Raw genomic sequence first — 19,772 nt, 5'->3', positions numbered from 1 at the left:
ACAGCTTTCCGTAGTTTATCTTGTTTACCTGGAACCAACGAACGCAATAGCAGAAAACATGTAAAATAGTGATTCTTATTTATTTCAATTTTTTTCAATATGGCAAAAGAAGCCTGGGATTTTGCACTTCTAGTTATATTTCAAAAAAACACTGTTCAAAAGTCTTGGTCGAGGGTAAGAACAAACAAAATGTTAAAATGATTATGAACGAAATGACTTCCAATTACCTTCCAAGGGGTTGTGGGTCCCTGTGGTGGCAGGACGAACACCATAACCAAAGCCACACTATCTGTATGGAAATAAATATTTAAAAAAGTAGGCAAATAAGATTTCACAAATCAAGATTAAAAGCACAGCATAAATTTCACTTTAATATAATCACTTTAGTCACTTTCACTCTTATAGGGCAAAATCATAACCAAAGTTACACTATTTGTGGCTTAATGACATTTTATAGTGTTCAAACAGTTCAGGTATTGTCTTTTTTTCCTTCTTTTCTCCTGCAGCACACAATGACATTGTAACGGATAAGTACTTAGTAGAGGGGGTTAGGAGGGAAGATCGACAACCGTGGTTGATCTGATCTAGGGTAGTGGGCTGGAAGTTGTTTGCCCTTGAGCAAATGACGTAAACTGTGATGTCAAAATAAGGTGACGAAAAAGATAGAGGAAAATAACGTTAGAGAAAAAAACGGTGGGCAGAGAGCTAACGGCGGAACAGAAGTTGGAGTTGGTGGTTTTTCTCTGGACTTTCTCGCTACTGCTGCGACCGCGGAATAAGTATTACCGGGGAAGCTTACCAGAGAGCTTAGATATAGAGAGGGTTCACTCGCGACCGGCGGGAAAACTCGTCGGTTAGAGTTATCTTTCGTAATGGGATGCTACGAAACAACATGGCACAAAGCGATCGTTTGAGGCAAGGCGGGCAATTTTGCTCTGCAATAAACTGTAAAAACGCCAGATTTAAATCAACCTCAAAAGAAAAACTTTTCCACAATTTCCCAAAGGACGAAGAGAGGTAAGCTAAAAATTTATTCTCAAATTACGATCCATAAGTGTACTGTAGTTGAGAGCAGTCTACCACAACGCGTTTGCTTGATTTCTGTGGTTATTAAAACGACTTTACTGATTATACTGTGAAACTGTGTGACGAATTCTCCCTTATCTGATGACAAACCTATTTAAATTTGTTATAGTATTTTCATTTAAGGCATTCGTCACTGGGGTGAGGTGTTATTAATATATTGAAAAAATTATTACAACAGGTGCAAAATATGGATGAACTTTACGAGAAGGAAAGATTTTGACCGTCTTACACCATCTGATGTGTATAGAAAAGGATACTTTCTCTGCTCGGATCATTTCGAGGAAAGACAGTACAACTGTCCAACCCAAAAAAAAAAAGTCTTGTCTGGAATGCAGTTCCCACAATTTTCTCCATACCAAATCCACCATGCAAGGTTGATAACTTATGATTATTAGATAATAATATATTCCAATATATATTACTAAGCCATATTTTACCACCATGGGCTTCTGTTTCTGTCATATTTTATTTTTTAAATTAACATTTATCATGAGAGATCACTCTAACTGGGACATAAGGCTAATGATGATCATAGCTGGCACTGCAAAAGGTCTGTTTGAATGTGTGTGTGTTTGTACAGATTCTACATATAGATTTATTGGATATTTTGGTTACTGTTAACTCCTTTTCATTATGCTAATAGGTGCAAAATCTGTAAATCACATTTCCATTTACCTGTATTTGTAGGTAACTTCTTCAAGAAAGCGACCAATGGACAGAATATCCAAACCTACCTCTGCAAAGCAGCCCAGGATTTCACAGAAAGCTGTAGTCTTGCATGGTAATTGTTTTTAAATCATATATGTCTTCTTGCTATTTTTCATTCATTAAGAAAATATTTATAAAATGAGGGGTGATATTGTCCAGTACATTATAAGCATCTTTTTTATACATCTGTTTGCAGAAGAACAAGCAGATATTGCAGTTGAGCCTTCATGCTCTATAACTGTGCCAGATTCTCCTACAAAAGCTGAATTAAAGATGGAGATCACAAATCTTAAAGAAAAACTCAGCAGCCTGATGGAAGAGCTTGAAAAGAAGGAAACAAAAAAGCGTAGCAGAAACAGAAGGAGCCAAAAGAAAGCAAAAAAAGCTACCATTTTAAAACAACTGTCTACCATTCTTCCATCTGAGAGCATGACATTTTTTACATCACAGTTAAGAGAAAATAATAAGAGCAAGAATGGATATAGATGGACAGAGAATGACAAAGTAACAGCTCTCTCTTTGCTTCATACAAGTCTGAAGGCCTATCGTTTGCTGAAGAAAATTTTTTTGCTCCCTTCTGTATCAACATTGAAGAGGACGATGCAAAAAATCAAGATTTACCCAGGATTTAGTGAAAAAATATTAGAAGGACTCAAGGTGAAAATAGCTGCATATCCTCCAAACTCAAATCTGTGTGCTCTACTGATAGATGAAATGACTATTAAAGAACAAGTTAAATATAATGAAGAAAAAAATGAAGTAGAAGGCTTTGAAGACTTCGGGAGTGACTCAAGAACACACCTCATAGCCAATCATGCTACAGTGTTTATGTTGAGAGGATTGATATCTTCCTGGAAACAGCCAATTGGCTATTTTCTCTCAAGTGGACCAATGCCCAGTGAAAGGCAGTTTGACCTGATCAAAGAATGTGTGAATAAAGTGCAGGGTGCTGGTTTGAAGGTGAAGGTGATCATAGCAGACCAGGGGGCAAACAATAGAAAAACATTTGAAAAGCAGTTTAATATATCAGAAAGCCATCCATTCTTATTACATAATAACGGGAAGATCTTTTTCATGTATGATCCCCCACATCTTCTAAAAAACATACGTAACAATTTAAAGAAGCATGGTTTTCTTGTGAATGGCAGTTTGTGCTCTTGGGAACATGTGGAAAACTTTTTCAAGTTTGACAAACAAAATTCTGTGCGAATGGCACCAAAGTTAACTGAAAAACACATGATCCTTCCCCCTTTCAGTAAAATGAATGTTTTGTTGGCTGCACAGGTTCTGTCTCACTCAGTTGCAGCTGGGATATCAACATTAGTGCAGTTTGGAACACTTCCTGGTGCTGCTAAACAAACAGCACTATTTATTGAACGCTTTGACCAGTTGTTTAATGCATTTAACAGCAGCAGACTCAGTTCAGGAAGACAGATGGGTCATGCAATGTCACGATCATCTGGGCATAAAGAGTTTTTCTGTGACACTTTGCAATGGTTGCGCACTGTTGAAACACCCTCATCCAATGCACTACCTTGTCTGACAGGGTGGAAGATGACTGTGCAGGCTCTGCTTGAGCTTTTTGATGAGCTTCAGACAAATCATGGTATTTCATTCCTTCTTACAGATAGACTGAATCAAGACTGCTTAGAAAACTTTTTTCTTGCATTCGGGGAAAAGGGGGACATCTACATAATCCCACTGCAGAACAGTTTAGATTATTCTTCCGTCAGCTCATGATTGAGAACCTGTTTCATCACAGTCGTGGAAGTAATTGCCAGAAGGACAATGACAGCTCTTTATTGACTCTGACATCTGTGACCGCTGACAAACAACAGGACATAATGATATGTAATGAAGATATTGATGAGAATGACTATGACCATGACAGTGATTGTTTAAATGACAAAGACATTAGTGATAAAGTAAATATCACTTTCAATAATTTTGATGATGATAACTGTAGTGACCCTCTAGCCATTTTCTCCATACAACCACTACCAAAAAACAAATGTTTAAACATTGCAGAAGAAAATGTGTTGCACTATATTTCAGGATATCTTGTTAAAAAGTTAATGGGAAAGATTTGTGATCAATGTAAGACAACTATTGCAGGATCTCTCACAGGATCAGAATCAGAAAAGTTTCTTATAAGCAAGCAGTTTGGTGGACTCAATATTCCAAGCAAAATTCTGAGTGAGACAGTTAAGATATTAGAGTGTACCTATTGTAAAAATATTGACCAGTTACTTCCTGGGAAAAAAAGTTAAATCTCAGTTGATTCGACTTCTGTGGGAAGAGCTAAAAAGCATTGACCTCTGTTTGGACAACAATGCTTAGTGAATGTGATCTGAAAGGAAGGGTGATTAATCTGTTTATCAATGTTCGCCTTCATTTTTCGTTGAAAGATAGCTCTGTGTCCTTTTTTGAAAAAGGAACAAAAAAGAAATAGAAAAATGTTGAAGTTTCATCATTTGTAGCTTTTCAGCTAAAGTAATTTAAAATTATTTTAGATCAGTGTGAAAAAAAATGTTATAAATCTTTATTTAAAGTACATGTGTGAATGATCCCTTTTGAGTATCTGCTTGCTGTATATTTCATAGTAGGCATAGCTGTTATCTTTAAATTGTCCACCAATGTTCTTACAATAAGGGATATGAATGTAGATAAATATATACATTATTATTAGCAGTATTATGATTTGTGTGAGAATTTATTGCTGCATGCTTGTATGTAAGCAGAAATCTATGTCTCAGTATGTGAGCAAGTCTTCTGAATGTGGCTTGTTTATATTCATGTGTAAGTCTGTTTTTAACTGCTTTTCTCATATTCATAAATTCTCATAATTTAGATTTTTATGGATTTTAAATAAATGCAAATTTGTGCTCATTGATGTGCTGTTTGAATTTATAAAAGTTATCCTTTTTAAATATAGTCAGCTGTCATACTTGTATTAAAACTCTCCCAAACTACACTCGTCTAAGCAATTCTCATCAATAAAAGACACAAAAATATGTTCTTAGATAAACGTCATTTCATATCGCAAACGCCTAGACATTTACTCCAAAGATAAACACAGCTAGCGACGACTTTGTTTAGTAGTGGTTGATAGTAGCAACTGCGGCGTAGCATATCATTTCGAAGGGACGCAACTCCGTCACTGCTTTTCTTAACAAGTAAGGATAAAGAAGGAGTGCACCCTCTCTATATCTAAGCTCTCTGGTAATACTGCGTTTATACTACAGGTGGATGTACTTCACAGATCGTGATTTACTGTAGTTCGTGTCCGCACCGTGGGGGGAGCTCTGTGGCTTGGGCATCCCGCAGTACAGTTTCTTGGTGGGGCCAAGAAACCACACACTGGTGTGAGCGAGAAAACAACGGTCCCAGAACAGAAAACTTGGTGCAAAACTGGTGCACTGACCTCCATCTGTCGCCTGGAAAGGACAGTTCCAAACAGCCTGAGAGTAAGCGCCGGTGGAGGAAAGGTTTCCTCCCGGCCTTCAGCTAACCTATCATCATCCTGCCAAACACCTAGGAGGCAACCGCATGTGCAAGACCGAGACGTTCTGCTTGTAAACTGTTGGTATCGTAAAAACAATTTATTTTTAATAATAAATAGACTTCTAGGAAAGAAGATTAGTGGGACTAATTAGAATAGAGGACTTGGGAGGGTCACAAAGACTTTAATATAAAAAGGTTTGGGTTTCATCAAGAACGAACATTTTATACTATAATACAGTGGATATTAACATTGGTAATTCATCAAGAAAGGACAGCTCCGGAGACAGCGGAATACTTCATCAGTGACAGTATTTATGGGAATCAACTTTATTGTTAACTCTAATAGTACGTTGGATGAATGATGAATGATAATATATTGGTAATATATCTTGTGTGGCGAATGAAGGAGTGAATCTCTGATTGTTGATACTTTTGCCTTTGTTTCATATAAAATTGTGTTTGAATTCAATAATTATTCATGCCTCTAAGAAGGTACGCCCACCCTCAAGCGATCAGAATATTTTGGTTTGTGGAAAGAATGCGCGTGTCCGCGGACGGTCCGTGACAGACATAGCAGTCATTTTGACCATTAATGCTCATATGCTTTATAAAATTTTTTCTACACAAGAATTAATTATGAATATTATGAATCAAAAAATAAATTGCACTTACTTAATGACGTGCAGGAGAACTGGAAGCATAGAACATGAGGAATCTGGCTTTATAGCTCTAATTAATGAAGCTTGCATCTGGTTCAACATTTTGTGGTGGCCAGTTGCACATCCTGTGACCACTTTCATCTTTAAATGCCAGCAGCCAGCTATCTAGAATAACAGTAAAATAAATTATTGACCATTATATACAGTCATTACCATTTGTTGTAGAGAAAATACCATTAAAGTTAATTTGTCTGAATTGATACTTCCAGTCACAATCAGTTGTCAATGGACTATATGAGGTTTTTTGGGTTCACCACTGGGAACACAATCCTTCTGCTGCACTGTGTCAAATATTCTTAATTACCTGCTGCAGTGGAAAGTTTGGTGTTTGAACACGTTTAAGCTGGCCAAAAAAGATATAAAATTCACATTATACACCAAAAATCCCTTACCATACAAACGCTCGTCTTCTTGAACACATAAACATGAAAGGTTATGAGCCTATCAGTAAGGTGACCAGACGTCCCGCTTTAGGCGGGACAGTCCCGCTTTTGACCCCCAAGTCAAAATGTCCCGGTTGTCTTTAAAAATCACTTTTTTCGACGGTGACGACACCATCATCGGCACGTGTCCCGCTTTCGCCCCGGAAACGTCTGGTCACCTTACTATCAGCATAGCTCACACACAGCCCAGGACTTGCAAGACAAAAAAAAATAAATAAATAAGAGAAAATATTATGATACTGCCTATAAGAAACATGGCCTTTTAACGCTACTATATCAGTAAACAGAAGGAACTGTCGAAATTATGTTGCTTTCGAATGGTAAAGTTCATGACCTACACTTTCACAATTTATTTGAGGAAAATTCTGACAGGTCCGAATTCTCTGTCTCGCTAACGGCTAAAGAATTATCAAATTGCAAGCGTTTAGAACTGCTGGGCCCGATTTCTACTTCTCTCTGGAAAACTTTTGCATTTATTGCGTTAATGTGTACTCTAATCTTTCTTCTCTTAGCATAATATTCTGCACTGAACTTGGACATTTCTGGAATTAAAATCTCAATAACTATGCTAATTTAGAGCATATAAATTATACATACTGTTATTGAAGAGTCCAACACATGTATCAGTATTGGAATTGACGGCTGAAGACGCTTAATTATAATTCCTGTTGCGAAAAGTGTAGAAACATAACTTTGCAAATGGCGCGCAGTTCCGATCACGTACACCATTGGCTAAAAGTCACGTGCCATTATTAGGGGTTATGGCCCTTGGTTGGTAAGACGTCACGGCCGGACTCCTAACGCACGTGCTGCTGGGTGCTGAACCAAAATCACGTCGATCACGGAATGGTCCTGGCAGGCGATTCTTCTTTACCCAGAATAGCTCCAGTTAAATCCGCCCATACGATTAAAACCTCGTCTAGGCGAGGTTAATCCCAAAACGGGTCAGTACCGCACTTAACACAGTTAACCCTTTCCTATGTTTTTATCCATTCAACCATATACATTCAACATACCACTGTTAGTCCGTGAGTCACAAAAGGGTTAAAAGTCTGAAAAACACTGGAGGCACGGACTGATCCATGACACTCGATCTCCATTTGAGAACTTTTTACGCCAGCTTAAACGACTTGTCCAAACTTTCCACAGGTAATCAAAAGAATATCTGAGAAAGTGCAGCATAAGGATTCTGTTCCCAATGGTGAAGGAAAGAACCTCATATAGATAGCCCATTTACATGATTGGGTTGCATGGATGCATCAATTCAGACAAATTAACTTTAATAGTCTCTTTTTTCGACAACAACTGGTAATAATTGTATGATGGTTAATAATTTATTTTACAATAATTCTAGACAGCTGGGTGCAGGCGTTTAAAGATAAAAGTGATTAAACAAACTTTATTAATTTTAAAAGTTTAAGTAAAAAAGCAAAACAAATAATGGAAGAAAATAGCTAATTTTCTAACTCTAAGCTCTATATTTTTATCCAGGTATGAAAGGTCACTAAACGATTTGCCGCCTTGTGCATATTTATTTCACGGGAATAAGACACATACAAAAATATCAGGGATAGATGAAGGAATTCGTATGTTAACTTTTGCATTTTTAATCAGAGTTGTATAATCTTCATATCTCATCTGCATTTTTTTTAAAAATGTTAAATATAATTTACATAGCATGTACTATTCGTACTCAACAAAAAGAAGAATTAGAGCCAGAGTTAGAGAACATTTTGAGTAGCCAGAAATGCCATGAATAACGAGCCACACACGGAATCGTACAACGACCATACGGGTTTTAGTCCGCTAAGGGTCCAGTGCCATTGAAAATCAGCCATGCAATGGCCGCGGGTGAGCAGTTCAATGCTGCAAGGCTATTACGTACGCAGCTGGCGTGAGAAAGGAACGGCCCTGGGAACTGTCCCACTCTTACCCTCTACAACAAAGACATAACTTAATTATATTAGCACACTACTATAGTACTGCTACATATTAATATAGTCATTTTTCTAAGACATAAAACTATCCAGGAACGTAGCAAATATCATATAACATATGTACTGATGAACATTAGACACAAAACTTCAAGCAGATCAACGAACAAATAAGAAAAGAGAGAGATCGAGGATCGAGTAACGTCCTTCGAGCCAGCTATAGGTGAAGGAACATATATATTCTCTACACGTCTAAGCTGTTCTAAGCCGGGTACTAAACACCGATCGACGACCTTGGTCATCACAATTAATTGGCTCCGAGAAAGAATTTTTGTACAAGCTAACAAAAAACTCTATAATAAAACAACTTATATGAGTTCTTTCGATCGGCGGTTTGGGGACCAGTGATACATTTCTTATGTTAAGGCCTTATAGTTTTACATAAAACGAATGCCAGTTTCGTACACACATATGCATCTCAACGGCATAAGAACAATTTTCGAAAAAATAAATGTTTCTAAATTCGTTTCTTTAGAACGCTTTTAGTCTGTGCAACTGGTCCCCAAAGAGTTCACTTTCATTATCACTTAAATGGTTACGTAGAGGGAAACAGTTCAATAAAAATGTTGTACGTACTGCTCAAAACGTATTAAAGTTCACAAAATGCCTTGCGACTAGTTAAACTCTTCATTTAATAAATCTTTCTTATATTTTGAATATTTGTGAAGTTTCATTCGATTTTTATCGAGGAGAAATCCAGCTCAATTGATGTGAAACTAAAATTGCCGAAATTAGCAAAGGGATAAATAAATGACAGCCTTTGGAGTGGCGTCCCCTCGAAGATGCTTAGCTTCCAGGGAGGTATTAATCACTTTTTTCTTTTTCCAAGTGCCTCCTTACCTCTAGCATTTCATTTCAATTGTCTTTTTCTTTTTCTTTCTTTCGTTCCTCTGCAAGTTTTTACACTTATAAGGCCAGGTTATTGATGGAACAATGGCGTGATTAAGTAGTAATTTAAAATAGCATTACTGTTATATACATGCTAAAAGGGGAGAGTGTCACAGAGAAAGACAAGCACACTAATCAATAAACTATAATCACAACTATTGACAACTAATCAATAGAGCAAAAAGGTTATAGCAATGTGTAGAAAATAAAATCATTGGTGTAAGCAGTGATATTTGTGGAACAAATATGTTTTTAGTGAACGTTTAAAGGATTGGACGTTGGGTAGATGGCGAATATGGATGGGAAGTGATTTCCGCTGTTTCGCAGCACAGTAACTAGAAATCCATTGACCATACATTGCTGTTCCTGTGACAGGGATAGTGAGTGTATGGTTATCAGACTAAGAGCAGAGTTGTCTAGCTGGGATGTAGGATGAAGAGAAGTTCGGAGAAAATAGTCATGGCAGGAGCTTGCTGCAGACATGCCTAGATAGAACATATGCACAGATAAGAGTTGAGAGAATGTGATGGATGGCGATGACCTTACAGAGCTCATAATATACAGATTGACATACAGCTGTAACTTGTCTGTCAATGGTCATGTCTGCAGTAATGATGAATCTAACATTTCAGATAGACAATGTAACACCATAACCTAGCACCGATTTTGGACATTCCTCGAAAGAATTATGGAGATATGCAAACCAACAATTTTATAGACAAAGCTAACTAGCTTTTGGCATATTGTAATAGCTTCAATACAAAACAATACATAATAGCTTTGGAAATTATGATTGATCGATTGATTAAGGAAAATTTGTCTATAGTGGGGTTGGGTGTAGCTAGCTGTTAGTATGAAATGTTAACTCTACAAACAATGCTTGCGCATTTACTGTCACATTGCTCTTTAAGTACAACACCATTATTATGTCATTAATAGAAAAGGCTAATCTAGAATCTGCAGGCATCAAATTATAACAGATTACTTGTATATGAAATCCTGTAATGTAGCAATTTTTTAGCATATAAAGTGTTGCATTTGTAATATTTACGAGAGTTGTTCAAACAGTTCTAAGCCTCACCCAGAAAGAAGAGCCATAGCTGAACTTTTTTGTTGGGGTAATACACTACCACTTCTTATGAAACTAGAAACACTGATGCAGATTTCTGTTTTAATTTGTGTGCATGTGAGACCCATGTAAGGGTGAAGAGTAGTGTGACAAATCTAAAAATGAACAAAACAGAGCCCCAAGCAGACATAAAGTATTTGGAGAAGAAACACCCAAGGAAATCCATGAGGACGTGGTACAGACACTTGCTGAGGACTCCCCTTCCTAAGCAACTGTGAAGAAGTGGGCTGCTGATTTCAAGCAAGGCAGGGTCAGCACAGAAAATGACCTTCAGTTAGGTTGTCCAAAAACCTCAACCACTGCTGATCAAGTTGATACCATTCACCCAATGGATTTGGATGATGGATGTCTTATTGTCCAGCAGATAACTAAGTCCATAGGCATCAGTTCTGGTTCTGTCCACACTGTTTTTACTGAGATCTTGTGAATGAGCAAGCAATCTACAAGATGGGTCCCAGCTGCCGCCAGAGGAGAAAGTGCGAAAGGTTGACATTTCCAGGACACTTCTGACTTGCTTTCAGGCTGACCCGAGAATGACACTGCACATTAGTAACTCAAGATAAAACCTGGGTTCATCACTTCAGACCTGAATTAATGATTCAAAGCAGTGGACACACTGTGGTTTTTCACCCCTGAAGAAGCTCAAGCAGGCAGCGTCTGTTAGCAAAGTGATGGCTTTTGTTTTGGGGTATTCTGAATGTGTAAAGAGGGAAAAACTATTAATGAACAGTACTATGCATCAGAACTAACGCAACTGAAGGAAGCAAGTCGAAACGCAGAGGGAATCTGAGGACAGGTATGCTGTTCCTCCCGCATAACATGCCCATTCACTCTGCTCAGGTTGCAATAGCTGAAGAAGCCAACTGTGTCTTTGAATTGCTACCCCATTCCCTTACCTGATCAGACATAGCTCCATCCGATGTCTGCCTGTTTCATCAAATCCCACCTACATGGTCGCCATTTTGGAAACAGTGATGAGGTCATATGTGCTGTGGAGGACCAGAATGCCACCTTCTTCCATGGTGGGATTGCAATTCAGAGCATGGTTGAACCAAGTATATTGATGTCAAGGAGGATTGTGTAGAAAAATTGTGAAAAACTGTCTTATTTCTACAGCTCCTTCTGAGTGAGGCTTAGAACTTTTTGAACAACCTTCGTATCATTATCATTACAAGTAAACATCAGTTTCTAGGATTTAAATTTTATGTATACATGCATGTGTTGTTGCTGTTGCAACATACCTGCAACTCAGTTTCTCTTCTTGAAGGAATATTTGTTTTAGAACATTTCCAATGCTGTTGTCAGTTCACATTTAAGCTACATGCTTTTCATTACATGATTTTGACACTCATCTGCGCTGGTAATTTAACTGATATTCATATTTCTGTTTCATGTTGTTAGTAAGCAGTTTGCAGAACACAAATGTCTTGACAGATATTGTATGAGTAAGCCTCTTTATTCTGATCTAGCTTCCATCTTTTAACTCTGTTCTTTTAACATCCCATTTTCACATACATCATACCTGCTTACATCATTCTCCTGGTGATGTCATCAGGGCTTCTGCTAAGGCTAAATTCTTTGGGGTCCCAGGGACCCCTTCTTCAGATTTTTAAGGGGTCCCTGTTCTTCGCCCAAATTTGAAGGGGACCCCATTGATGAAAACTAAAGGGGTCCTCCGAACTTTTAATGCATACTGTATGCAATTTTTTGCATAAGCCGAAGCCCTGTGTCATTTTCAATTAACTCAGCTTAACTCTGACTATGAGCTACTACTGCCTTTGAATAAGATGGGGAGAAGGATGGCCTAACTCGCCCGAGGGGAAAGGGGACACTTCAACTGGCCCGCCCACCCAACTTAAGCCCTCACACTCACTCACCCGCTTATTCACACATCCATATGCGTACACACTGGTAAACACTTTCACCCGAATGTGCAAACACAGCCGACAAGACAGTTGTACAACAAACAAATTATAATCATAAGAAAACAAGGTGGAATAATGTGAGACGCAATATGGGTCTCTGAATATCTGTCTTCAAGTTTTGGTGTGTCTGATTAAATGCTATATACATTTTTGTCTATATTTGTGTATATAAATCAGTGGTTCTTAACCGGTGTTCGATCGAACCCTAGGGGTTCGGTGAGTCGGTCTCAGGGGTTCAGCGGAGCCTCCACCACCGAGTTCAAGACACACCCGCAATTCGTGATGACACTAAAGAAGGGTTCGATGATTGTGCATATGAAACTAAAGAAGGGTTCGGTGAATGTGCATATGAAACTTGTGGGTTTGGTACCTCAAAAAAGGTTAAGAACTACTGATATAAATGTACACATATTTTGAAGATTATTATTTTAAATTGAACTAAACCTTATCATAACGAAAAAAATTGCACTGGAGTTAGCTTTATTTTATTGTCAGCTCACTACTCCTTACCAAAATCGACTTTTTAAAATTTGCTCAGCTCCACTCCTTTGATGGTATTGTACCTCTGTTAAAAGCACTTTAATCATGCATTTCACACAAGTAAGAAATAAATGTGAGAGGGGGGAATTGGTGTTTTACGCCGTGTCAGCAGCTAAGGCTATATTACGGCAAGCAGCCAGCCCTGTAAACAGATGCCACGTGCAGAGAAAGATCAGCGTGCCTGAGACGAGAAATGAACTCAGGGCAGCCAACCTTCACTGTATTGGTGACAGGCATGTGAGAGGGTGTGTGCATGCATATGTGTATACATGTAAGTGTAATATTGGCAGCTAGTAGGGTAAAAACAGTTAGGTAGAAAACAAGTAGTGCTACTGAAAGGCCATTGCTTTATTATTTTGTTGTTTTCAGTAAACTGCACATTGAATTTAACAGGCTGCTTTTGGCATGTAAAAGCAAAAGGGACAGCCTGATCATGCCACTTTTTCGACGTCAGAGTGAAAAATGTCGTAAACGGCAGCAACGACAGGAAGTGCTGGTATGTTAAGATTCAACTTTTAAGCTTTAACTGGGGGTAAAATACTCCTTTTTTTTTTTTTTAAATCAGTCAGTAGCGTACCGTTTCATCATTTGTTTATTTCTACAATCCATCTTGTGATAATCTAAATTAAATATTGAATGGTATGTACTATTGTATGCAAATATTTAAGACATAAGCTCTTTTATAAAATATGTAGAACTTATGAAACAAATGTAAAATGAAATAATCTTAGAATATAAGTTCCTTCCAAAATATTGTTCAGTAATTTCATCAAAGAAAAAGATAAGAGTTTGCTTTTTAGCGCTTCATTGTGGTAATGTAAATATTTTTCAGCTATTTATATGCTGCTTATTCTGCCCATAATCATTATGCAGGCACAACAAGACCCAGAACCAAACTTTGATCTGTCAGAATGTGAATTACAGGAGGTGAGGCATGTTTCATCTTTGACATACCAAAGCAGCTTTTTAATCTGCTTTTCTGCTATTGACAGTTGTGTTTCAATACTTTAAAACTGCATTTATACAAAACTAAACTTATTGCACTTTTTTGCCTCCTAATCATAATAGCTATGTGTTAGTTTCATAATACAGTGATAGATTTCAAATTTAGCCATTTCAGCCAATGTCTTTCATGACTTTTCCTGATGACTGACTTAGTCTTGAAAAAGGCCTTCATCATATTTTGTCATGTTCTCAGCCTGGTTACCCATACAATTTCAGCATATTTTATATGATTTGTCACTAATATGCTAATAATTGAAAAGTATGATTTGACTGAAAATAAAAACACAGTTTTTGACTTTTAGTGGGTTTTTTCCCCTGATTTTGATTCTTCATTTAATAATGGGAATACAAGAAAATTTTTAAAGGTTGTTCTATGTTATTTGATTACTCAAGTTCCCCAAGCCAGAACCACACAATATCTGCATCATTTTATTCTGGTGGCAGTCTCCATTTAGCTAGGACATGTCTTTGAGTGATAGCGGTCCGGTGGCGCAACGGTTAGCGCCTGTCACCAATACAGTGAAGGTTGGCTGCCCTGAGTTCATTTCTCGTCTCGGGCACGCTGATCTTTCTCTGCACGTGGCATCTGTTTACAGGGCTGGCTGCTTGCCGTAATATAGCCTTAGTTGCTGGCACGGCGTAAAACACAAATTTCCCCCCGTCTTTAAGTGAAGTTTCTTGTGCAGCTGGCACCCATTACCTGAGTGCCCAGTCTTTTTTTATTTAAATATATGTTTATATTTAATGTCATACTTGTTGTATCATGTAATGTCTGGTGTAATAGTAACATGGCAGAAAAATAATTTACTGAAAATGATTAGAAAAGATATTTTGTGTTTGTATTTTTATTGTAAAATACAGCCTTGCTGGATTCCGAGGAAATTTTACTAAAAGATGCTTAATTTGAAAGCCATCATTGCCCAGTGTTAACATACCATAGCTGATGTGCTTTTGGATTCATGGTGTGGTATTTCAAAAATAATTGTTGGCATTCTCTGCATTTGACTTCTAGAGTTGATAGTAACAACTGTTGTCTACAAACCAGCTTCAAATTCTCATGAACTAATTATGATTATAATGTGCAATCATGTAGGGCAGAATCACATTTATACAGGAGTGTGCTTTCAGTCCTTGACACAAAATTTAGGTCAATGTGTATTCGTCACTATGTAGTACAGGATGGAATGGGCAATGACAAGGATGAAGTACAAAGGCAGTGAAGACACAGGTTTGAGAGAAAGGAGAAGGAAGTGTTAGCTAAAACATCACCAATAAAAGGATAGCAGCAAGACAGACTAATCAAGAGATAGTTAATAGCAGTAAGTGGATTGTGTTTAGGAGTAGTTCTCATAAAAGAAATGTGTTTTTAATGCATATTTAAAAGACACAAAGGTAGATTACTGGCAGATACAAAAAGTAAGGGAGTTTCACGCCTTTGCTGCACCATAGCTAAAAAGCCAATGACAGGAGTGAATAGATTGCACTGAATGCAAGTGCAAATGGCAGCCAATGCAAAAAGGTGATGAATGACATTGTCCCATTGCTTTGAACACCAGATCTGCAGTAGAGTTCTGTTTTTTTCTGAAGTTTGTAAATGAACTATGCAGGCCATCTGAAAAGCAAGGGATTACAGTAATCTAACCTTAATAGAACAAACATGCAGATCAAACTCAAAAGCTTGAGCTGAAGAACTGAAGACCGAGGGAGTTTGGGGCAGAAAGTGGTTTTAGTTTAAACAGAAATTCATTAAGGCAAACATAGCAGTAATTGTTCTCTCATACAGGGTATGCCAAATAGAGCTGAAACCAGCCTGATAACAAAGCAGGTAGTGTGTTGCTCTTTGAATGCACAGACATCAACTGAAGAAAGCCTAATAAACTCTGCTGTGTGCTGCATGGATCCAAAGAAATTTTTCTTCATTGTTGTGTCAGCAGGCTATATCTCTCTGCTCTTAGGTTCTGGGGGGTTGGACTATTGTGCGGGAAGTGGGGCACTCTAGGAACATGTCAGTGCGGAACTTGGTAAACATGTGATGTCTGAGTCTGGAGTGACCTGTTCTCAGTCTCATGATAGTCACATATTATTCTCTCTCATTCATCAGATAATTGACAAACTCTGTTGTCTGGGTATTCGTAACTGACTTTATGCACTTCAGATTTCAAAAAGGTATCTGATTAATTTCTTTGACGTTTCCAGTTTCTTGGATATAGTTATTTTGCACCTTAGTTTGTTATACGTAAAATTTAGAGGAAGAGGAGTAAAATTGACAAAATGCTTTTATTTCAATGGGCGCCTGTTTTATTGTGAAGGAGACTTTTCTTTTATTGAGGACACCTGTGGGTCCCTGTTATTTGAATCTTAAAATAATCTTTGCTGTTGTGGTGGTGTTATACTTTTTAGTTTGTCACAAATACTATTTTGCAGCCTAAAAACTCTTTGCCTTGGTGAAGGAAAACTGGGTCTGTGTCTTATTTCTTTCTTTTGTGCAATGCAATGCCGTAGTGTAAAAGCAAAGCTTATGAAAAGTAACATTAAAACTAAAGCTACTTCACATTTTTATGCATTGAGAATTATCAATTTTGTGCTGCTTAGATTGATTGAAGCATTCAAGAAAAGGTTGGTCTAATATAACCTTAGGTATTCTGAAGTTATCTTTCTTATAATGATAATGGAGGGCTTATATAGGACAAAATCACAGCATAGGACCAGGCTATTCATACATTTTACATTGTAGGAGAAACTTAAATTTTCTACAGTTGACCAAAAAGGCCAATTCTCAAGAAATGACATCTAAGATTATCATGCCATTTTCCAGTTGAGCTTCATGCTTTTAATGGTAGGGGGCTTTTAGTAATTATCAATTATGTTTTATTAGATGTGCTTTATGATTCACTTTGACCCGTTTCCTAGTATCTGGACCACATTTCAGAGAGAAAATAGCATGAGAGAAAATTTGTATTTTATCAGGTTCCTTCTGGCGTTTATGCAATCTGCAAGGTGCTCCAAAAAGAGGTAAGACTATTTTTACAGGGATTTTACATCATTTTTAGGTCTATAGCTCTGTTCCTGATGTGAATATGTTTGGTCATTTCTTATCCACAAAAGATAAAAAGCAGCCTTTCCACATAAAAATCTTTCACAAAAAATGATTACTGCCCTTGTTCCTAGTTTCGCTACAAACATTTCTAAAAGCTCATACTGTTATTCACCTTGAACTATCATCTAAGTTTCTAACTACCTTGTCATAAAAACTACATGCCATTGAATAATTCCATAGTCTCTGTTGTTGGCATGATGAAAGACATTCTTCTTCCTGCCAACCGAGACTTAATACAAGAGAATGCTGTTGTACATAAAGGAGACCAATAGTGGTAGACCTAGTGACATCTCTTGAGCATCAACATATCCCAACTGGTTGCCAGCTTCCTTATGTTGCTCAGTTCCTATATTCTAGACTTCTGTTTAGTTTTTGGTACTATATTGGTACTTTTCATTACTTAACTAGACCTATAGATTGTTATAGGTTTTTCCCCCCCATTAACATTGTTTTTGTTTTTCTAAATCTAGCATTTGGATGGTTGGCCACTGTCTTTAAGGTTCCTGTACAGTTTTGCGGTTTTAGATTCTGTCATCAATTTGACGTTTAGATGCATACATGCATGTGCCCGCACACCCTCCTCACTTCTCACTTGTGCTCAGAAAAATTTCCATGTGCACTTGTCCCTGACAAAGTCACATTATCTGTCAGGGTTATTGCCTGTCTTTACAAAATACCATCAGTTGTGCTGTACATTATAAGAGATTCTTCGACATTAGTCCATATATTATTAATGATGGCATGCACAGTTTATTTTGTTTGGTATGGGTATATTTGCTAGTAGATGCATGGACTTTCATATACAGGATGGGCCAAAAGTAGGTATAAAGTGTAGATCAGACTATATTTCATCTTACTGTATATCTACTGCATGCCCACCCTGTATATCTATTAAAAGATAAAACAGTTTATAATGTAGGATATTTCTGTGCATATATGTGTTGTAGTCAAATCTATTAAACTAGATTCTCAAATATATGTGTGAAAACAAGTAATGTCATGGTATTATTGAAAAGTTATGTGTTTTTGTTTTCAAAGGCTCTTTTTCTACACTGCAACTGGCTCAGCTCACTAAATGGAGGTGGAATTCTTTCAGACCTCTTCTTGTTAAGGGTGAGACATTGAATGATACTTATTAGCTCTTCCAGTGCAGTTCACACCTGAGAATACGAACATCTTCATGGCTGTAGCTCAGTTGCATGGATAACCGATAATAAATGAGTTTAAGAGAACATCTGCTTAGAAATTTGTAACTGATCATCAGTTAATAGTAACAGATTTGTTATGACATGCCTGTCCCTCACAGTGAAAGTTTCAAGGATAAACAGTGAAACAAAACAAGATAGAATAGAAGTAGCAATTCAAAAATGAATAAATGAAGGACAGTTTGCAGCATGATTTGTTGGGGCTGAGGAGGGCCTGTTGGTGTATTTTATCTGCAAATATTTGTGTGATTATGAATGCAGTTAAAAGGTGTGCAGGAGAAAAAGGGAGTGGGTGGAATAGTCTGCCTGTTATAAAATGTACAGTCAATTCAGACCACATCAGGACACAATCGTTTTGGTCCTAATAACCTAATAACCAGCTGGTCTGATTACATGAACATTCCCTATGTTACAAGATGGGACATGCTATATGAAACATTAAAATGTCATTATTACCTTTATTGTGCAGCACACACACATGGCGAACATACAAAAAAGAACTACTGTTGCTTATGAACTTTGTTCATTGAAAAATAAATTTACAAATTCTTTGAAATGATTTACACAATACTCAGCATGCAAAGTACAGTTTTAAAAAAAACTTCTTACCAAATTCCAGTCTATATTTGAAGAACTTATCCAGTGTGATTTGATGCATTCTGACTGCACTTGAACAAAATTGCCACTAACATCTAATGCAGCAATGCCTTCATTTCCCTTTCTACATGAAATAGTGGTGCAAAGTTTCAGTGCATTTCCTGGCATCCTGTGTCACTTGCACCAACTGTTTAGGGGCATCATCACTTTCCTGGTCTTCTTGTGCTATCATGTGTTTCACTGCAATTTGAGCAACAATTGCAGCATTGTAATCTTCATTTTCCTTGTAGCATTGAAGCTTGTTGTTAATGGATACAAATTCTTTGTAATTTTCGAGTTGTTGATGTTCCACATTTGTCATCATTTTCACTTTTAATCAGCATGTCCACTTCCATTTCCATGACCAAATGCTTATGGTGGGTGATGTGGCTACTTTTTCTTATTTGCTGTCATGTTATTTGATCCGATTAAATGGAATTTTGGTCGAAATAAATGAATAATGTTAGGCTTATGCAATAGGATTTGTTTGGGTTCTTTAGGATTCTGTCTGAATAAGCAGCTGGTCTGATTACCCAGTGGTCCAATTAAATGGATTCGACTGTATTTATATAAATCTAGCTTGAATGCTTGTATCATTGGATGGATTAATCTGTCAGGTACTGAGATCTTCCTTTCTAATATCTCCCTTTAGAAAAATGAGCAGTGGTCAAATTTCTCATAGAGAGGAGATAAGACATGCATATTCTTAACTTTAAGAGACCTGGGCTGATAGAGCATCAACAGCGATGACAATGACCAAGGACAGCGACCAACTTTATTTGTCCCACTTGGCAGAAAAAAAAAGTAGAGAAACTAAAGGACTTAAAGGGTTTTTATTTTTATTAACACCCATTTTACAAGGACACACTGAATTTAAAACAATTTTTTGTTTA

General features: G+C 37.2%; 2 protein-coding genes and 1 long non-coding RNA gene across 23 annotated transcripts in view; 2 read left to right on the top strand and 1 right to left on the bottom strand.

Annotated features, from left to right (window-relative positions):
* The first annotated feature begins 645 nt into the window (after nucleotides 1-645).
* Nucleotides 646-3,619, top strand: LOC112553294. Of its 2 annotated transcripts, none has more exons than XM_025220409.1 (3): nucleotides 646-1,017; nucleotides 1,774-1,867; nucleotides 1,991-3,619. In XM_025220409.1, exons 2-3 carry the CDS (start codon nucleotides 1,798-1,800, stop codon nucleotides 3,532-3,534), a joined length of 1,614 nt encoding a protein of 537 aa, XP_025076194.1. In that variant the 5' UTR covers nucleotides 646-1,017; nucleotides 1,774-1,797; the 3' UTR covers nucleotides 3,535-3,619. The 2 variants fall into 2 exon arrangements, with proteins under 2 accessions (XP_025076194.1, XP_025076192.1); XM_025220407.1 differs by lacking the exon at nucleotides 646-1,017 and adding an exon at nucleotides 1,315-1,459.
* Nucleotides 3,620-6,066: 2,447 nt separating this feature from the next.
* Nucleotides 6,067-19,767, bottom strand: LOC112553297. 2 transcript variants are annotated; one of them, XR_003097024.1, is made up of 3 exons: nucleotides 18,853-19,767; nucleotides 7,058-8,394; nucleotides 6,067-6,122 (listed from the first exon to the last, which is right to left on the bottom strand). It is a non-coding gene; the product is annotated as an uncharacterized LOC112553297 (long non-coding RNA). The 2 variants fall into 2 exon arrangements; XR_003097023.1 differs by lacking the exon at nucleotides 18,853-19,767 and adding an exon at nucleotides 9,031-9,169 and having other exon boundaries at nucleotides 7,058-8,396.
* Nucleotides 9,189-19,772, top strand: part of LOC112553295 (E3 ubiquitin-protein ligase LRSAM1-like) — a 47,256-nt gene continuing 36,672 nt past the window's right edge. For 11 of the 19 annotated variants that reach the window (XR_003097022.1, XR_003097012.1, XR_003097008.1 and 8 more), the window contains exons 1-5: nucleotides 9,189-9,255; nucleotides 13,306-13,432; nucleotides 13,810-13,863; nucleotides 16,909-16,953; nucleotides 18,077-18,151. Coding sequence is in view for 1 of the 19 variants with exons in the window: in XM_025220410.1 (XP_025076195.1) it covers nucleotides 13,370-13,432; nucleotides 13,810-13,863; nucleotides 16,909-16,953; nucleotides 18,077-18,151 (237 nt within the window). In the remaining 18 variants the exon portion in view is untranslated. The remainder of the gene's footprint in view (nucleotides 9,256-13,305; nucleotides 13,433-13,809; nucleotides 13,864-16,908; nucleotides 16,954-18,076; nucleotides 18,152-19,772) is intronic. The other 8 variants (XR_003097017.1, XR_003097020.1, XR_003097016.1 and 5 more) reach the window with 2 other exon arrangements.

The sequence above is a fragment of the Pomacea canaliculata genome, linkage group LG12 (assembly GCF_003073045.1).
Source record: "Pomacea canaliculata isolate SZHN2017 linkage group LG12, ASM307304v1, whole genome shotgun sequence".
Classification (NCBI taxonomy): domain Eukaryota; kingdom Metazoa; phylum Mollusca; class Gastropoda; order Architaenioglossa; family Ampullariidae; genus Pomacea; species Pomacea canaliculata.
Note: the sequence above shows the minus strand (reverse complement) of the source record. Positions and strands in the feature narration are given on the sequence as shown.

Bases quoted from the DNA above. Each gene is read 5' to 3' on its own strand.
- LOC112553294 (XM_025220409.1), top strand. From the start codon at position 1,798: ATGGACAGAATATCCAAACCTACCTCTGCAAAGCAGCCCAGGATTTCA. The intron at 1,868-1,990 runs GTAATTGTTTTT...ATCTGTTTGCAG, and splicing joins GAAAGCTGTAGTCTTGCATG to AAGAACAAGCAGATATTGCA.